This window comes from Panthera uncia, chromosome A2 (genome assembly GCF_023721935.1).
Source record: "Panthera uncia isolate 11264 chromosome A2, Puncia_PCG_1.0, whole genome shotgun sequence".
NCBI classification, from domain to species: Eukaryota; Metazoa; Chordata; class Mammalia; order Carnivora; family Felidae; genus Panthera; species Panthera uncia.
Genome location: NC_064816.1, coordinates 16,921,664 through 16,927,059, shown reverse-complemented (window position 1 = coordinate 16,927,059; position 5,396 = coordinate 16,921,664). Strand labels below are relative to the sequence as shown.

Sequence of the window (5,396 nt, the reverse complement as noted above, 5' to 3'; positions counted from 1 at the left end):
AAAAAAAAAAAAAAAAGAAAATTTGTCACTGTGAAGTATTGGCCAAGAAAGACATGATCTCAAATCAAGAAGTAGCCTAGGATTGTGACTTTACCTAAGAGAAACATTGACATCATTTAGAAGGAATTTGCAAATGACCTGTCTTTTCCCCTGTGCCTCAGAAGTCAGCATCTACCAAAAAGAGAGCATTCATATACATATATGTATGTATAATAAATAAAAATACATAATAAATATATTTATGTTAATATATAATATACTGATGTTATATAATCGTGTAGTATATATTAATATTATATATTATATATATATATATATATAATTTTATATATATATATAAAAATCTTCCAAAGAAAATGGTCTGCTCTTTACCTCTTGATATTTATCCATTACCTCTGAAAGGTTGTTAGGAACTGGATGAAGCCCGAGGTAAAAGCCAGCTCCTCTAATTAAACCAGAGACTAATTAGCCCATGCAGTTTACATGGTGCAGTAATTAGCCCATGCAGTTTACATGGTCTCTGCAGAGTGAATGTCTAAATAATTGTGTTAAGTGTACTGAGACGGGACTGCAAGTGTGTGTGACTGGACATGTCCAGCTGTGATTCTGGAATCAGTCTAGGTCATGTTTTCCACCTGCCCTAGACTAAAGCAAACAAGGATGGTGGGAACCAGGAGGTCGAGATTGCCCGTTGCCATAAGGGGCAGTACTTTGGAGAGCTTGCACTGGTCACCAACAAACCCAGAGCTGCTTCAGCTTATGCAGTGGGAGACGTCAAATGCTTAGGTAAGAAAAATAAATTCTTTATGCATAATACTTTTTTTTTCTAACATGCAGTATTTTTTTCCCAGCAGCAAGCCTTGACTCCACCAGTTCTCTCACACACCCAGGCATGAACAGCTTGTGGGACCAACTAGAAATGGGTATATATCCTTTAGCAATACAGCAGTATAGCCTGTGAAAAGAGCAGAAATGGAGGCAGGTGTCCAGGATTCTGTAGGGATCAAGAGAAAGGTGCTGCCAGGCTCTGCAAAGTCACAAACCGAGATGACACAGTCAGGCTGTACTCACGTAGAAACATCCCTCCTTTTTCCAGGTGCCCAGGATCCCACAGTCTTATCCCCTGTAACGTGAATGGGTATACTTAAGAAAAAGTTTGCGGGGCGCCTGGGTGGCTCAGTGGGTTAAGCATCCGACTTCGGCTCAGGTCACGATCTCGCGGTCCGTGAGTTTGAGCCCCGCGTCAGGCTCTGGGCTGACGGCTCAGAGCCTGGAGCCTGTTTCCGATTCTGTGTCTCCCTCTCTCTGCCCCTCCCCCGTTCATGCTCTGTCTCTCTCTGTCTCAAAAATAAATAAACGTTAAAAAAAAAAATTTTTTTTTAATTTTTTTTTAAATTAAAAAGAAAAAGTTTGCATGTGGGAAATGACTTTGAATTAATGATGTAGAGAATTCATTCTCTCGTGCACCTCTTTTTAACAATGCAGTTATGGATGTGCAAGCATTTGAGAGGCTTCTGGGGCCGTGTATGGACATCATGAAGAGAAACATCTCACACTACGAGGAACAACTGGTGAAGATGTTTGGCTCCAGCATGGATTTGATCGATCCCGGGCAGTAGGTGTGCCACACCACAGAGCCTTCTCAGTGTGACACCAAAACCTTCTGGTCAGCCACAGAACACACATGGAAGACAGACACAACAGAACTGTTCCTGCTGTTGCCACCGCCACTGCCATTGCTATGGCCGTGGGCATTTAGAAAACTTGAAAGTCAGCACTAAAAGATGGGCAGAGGTTCGACCCATACCTCCTCCACTTTGCTTCTGAAAGCCCATTATTAGACCACTTGTAATGATTATTCCAACCCAGTTGTCACATCTTTCGTTCAAAACGGCATGTCTCTCCAACAATTTAAGTGCCTGATACAAAGTCCAAAGTGTAATCATCTTCCTTTCCTCTCTGGCTGCTACTGTTGCTGTTGGAAGTCACCACAGGTCTGCACAAACCTGTGTATAACTGTAGACACCCACCCCCGACCTTTCTCAAGGGAGGAAATGTTGTAGCCCTCGATCTTCTCCTTTGTCCTTTGAGAAAGTCCACACGTTTGTTCACAATTGTAGCCTTTGGTTTTACAGTAGAAAATGGCAGCTGGTAGGACCGAGGTCTGTGGTCCTGTGGCATTGTACTGTCTGCTGACAGCTATACCCGTGACAGCTGTCTCCAAACTCACAGTGCTGTTTAGGAAAGGGCCCTGCCCAGGGCCCAGCAGGTCAGTGCGCCAGGGCACACCGATTGGTCATGAGGACCTGTGTTAGAGCAGAAAATTTGGGTTCAGCACATTCTTCACGTAGCAGAGAGCCAGGGAAGGTTTTCTGGGTTGGGGTGTTTTGTTCTGTTTTAGTAGGTTTTGTTTTGTTTTATTTATCTCTGTGCAGTTTGCATGAGTGAATCACTATGCATTTCTAAGGAGCCAGGGTCTGGACGTGCCATCACTTTATCTGACCCAAATACTTCCCTGGGCGACTCCTGCCATCTTGTTCCCAGTTGTCCCTACCAGCTAATGGCGGTGTGCCAGCAAGAGGTTGTACTACTACAAAGAGAGCCCTTTCCTTCTACTCCGGTGTTATCACATAGCTTTGCTGTTGAACTATCAATTTTAAACTCTTTAAAGAAGAAGCAGCTATTTTTTTTTTTGAAATAAAAAAAAAAATTATTTCTGTGTTTAGGGAATTCTTATTAGACCTATTCGCGTGTATCGTTTGTCAGCTGACTCAGGCATTCATCCTGAAGATCAACGCTTTGTTTTTAAAAATCAGAATTACTCACAATTTCATAGAATTACTGTAAAAACCTTTCTAATTAAGGTGTTGGGATATTTGGGGTTCCAATTATTAACCCCAGAGGAAAGTAATTTAGCTTATTTTAAAACTTTTTTAGCCTTTTAATTCTATCAGGTAGAATGCTGATGAATTATCCTAATTAAATATATTTCAGAATGGATTTTTTTTTCCTTCACAATGACTTAGAATCAAGAAACTACAAGAGATCCTAAGAGTAGTGTGAAGGCTGCATAGAGATAATTTGAATGTTGTAGCCAAGTTTATATTAAATCAAGAGGCCCTTCCCAATATGATTTATTTTTTAAATTTGTGTAACTCAATAGATCCCTAAGAGATCACATGCTGGGGCTTGAGTCATTCCTGTTATAGATAGTGATGGAGCCCACATGTCACTTCCATTGTCCACATAAGCCAGGCTCTCTGCTTTTGCCATGGACAGTGTGGTGGAGAGATTTCCAGAAGGGTGACCTACCACAACTTTGGTCAATTCTCCCTTTTTCTTACGTTCTGTGATGTGAAAGCAGAAGGACTCTTTTCACACTGCCCTAGGTAGCCTGCATCGCAGGTCTCAGAATCGTGAGAGGTTGTAACTAATACCCCAAAACAGGCAGCTAGCACTGGGAAAGCCCATGTGGTTTTTCCCACGATTTTCCAAGGTTGTTCTTCTCCAGGGTGTTGCTTTATTATCAAGTAAGTTAGGAAAGCAGATCTTGCACTTTAGCAGACAGGAATCACCCCTGTTTATTCCAAAAGTGGCAGGTACATTGAGCTTTAGGAGCGTCACAGAGGTCTGGCCCCAACTATGTGAGGACACTGTTTAGATACTGAGCAGATGCCCTCTTTGTACCCCCCATGCCAGCTTTAGTTAGGGCTGGCTGTGAGCTTAGTGCCAGAGTCACTCCTGCAGGCTGCTAGGCATGGGCCTTTTCAGCCTGCCTCCTTGCACATCCCAGTTCAGTCTTCCTCTTCACAGAAGCCTCTTTGATACCCCCAACTCACTGATGGTTGCTGTTTTACAGCGTAAAATCCATCAGTCTTAAGTCCTCCTGCTCTAACTACAGATTGATATATAGATCATGAGTCCAAACCGTCACTGCATACAGGGCCCTTTGGGGGTTTGGCTTGAGGAAGACCTTAAAAGGACCAGGGTGAGTGAAACAGGATACAACCATTACCAAGGTGCCAGGAGTCTGACAGTGTCCCAGTTCTCTTTGCAGCATGGAGATTCAAAGGTGGCAGACCAAGCTCAGCTGAGGGCTCTAGTGTCCACATTATGTCAGGCAAGCCCTGAACTGTTGGGTGAGCCTCAAGGGGAGGAGCATATTAGGAAGAGATCCCTGTGTTAATTGTTTTACATTGTTCTCTTCCATGGGTTAGAGCTTCATGCCCTCTTTCCTGGATTTTAGCTATTGTTTGGAATGGTAAAGAATATTCCTGAGAGCCTTGAGGTCCAACCTACAGTATTATCCTTCCTTCTGGCCCCAGTTTATCACACCCACTGTCTTCTTTTGGCTGTATTCTCTGAAGAAAGGGTTGAAGTGGGCTATCCTCTTAGTTGATAGTCTTTATATATAAGTGCTATAGATTCTCAAGTGAGAGTGCAGTTTTTCTTTGAGCAGTTTAATGAGTGAATTCAGCAGCAAAGTGGCAAGAAATGGCTCTGTAGCCAGGAAGGGGTCATGTTCATCCTCTTATTGCCCAGATTCTCTGCTCACAATGGTAGTCAGTGAGAAGTGCCGCTGGTGCCCAGCAGCACCCTGGGCACACAAAATTTCCATGTCATGTTGCAGTGTAGAAACAATCTTCTCTCATTTCAAAAAAGTGAAAACATTTTTGCACAGAGAAGAAGGGAAAAGACCCATGAACGTCATCTTTTAATTTTTGTTTTCAGTGGGCTAATGTTGAAATTTTTGTTCTTGACATGTACTTGTAAACCATTCTTGACAAGATACAAGTTGTTTGGTTTTTCACTACAATTACCTCTTGTTCCTCCTGTCTTGACTGCTGACGTTCCTCAATGATTCTAATGTCTATTTTATGGGAAGCAGCCTTTCCCTGTGGGTTTCCTTTTACACACTGCAGGGCTATCTTTATACGTAAAAAAAAAAAAAAAAAAAAAAAAAAAAAAAACCTGTCACTAACCTCATGGGGGATTTGCAGAAAACCATTTAGCCCACCTTGAGCAAAAGGTAGATTCCTCATTGTTTTCTTAAGCTCATTGTAATAAAAGAAATCTAATTCAGCATTATTGTGCTACCTCAAAGGTAAAATGTTTTAAGGTCTTTTTTTTGGTCCTGAGTTCTACACATAGTGTTTGAAATGTCTGTCAATTGGAATTGTTTTTAAATCATTGGGGACAATCTTATTTTAACTGTTTTACACTTACATTTTAATCTCAGAAGAATGAGTGATTAGAAAGTGATCAATTCTTGCTCTGTAGTATTGAACATATAATTAAATCATTGTTTGCCATAAACAAGGTTGGGTTTTTTTAAAAGGAAACTCTAGGGCTCGGCTTTGCTCTTGGTTAATAAAGGCTGACAAATCATGTCTGAC

General features: G+C 41.7%; 1 protein-coding gene across 1 annotated transcript in view; it reads left to right on the top strand.

Annotated features, from left to right (window-relative positions):
- The window catches only part of PRKAR2A (protein kinase cAMP-dependent type II regulatory subunit alpha), a 111,621-nt gene extending 106,225 nt beyond the window's left edge, over positions 1–5,396 (top strand). Inside the window, exons 10-11 of the mRNA XM_049640378.1 lie at positions 645–786; positions 1,486–5,396. Coding sequence (XP_049496335.1) covers positions 645–786; positions 1,486–1,619 — 276 coding nt within the window. The 3' untranslated portion in view covers positions 1,620–5,396. The remainder of the gene's footprint in view (positions 1–644; positions 787–1,485) is intronic.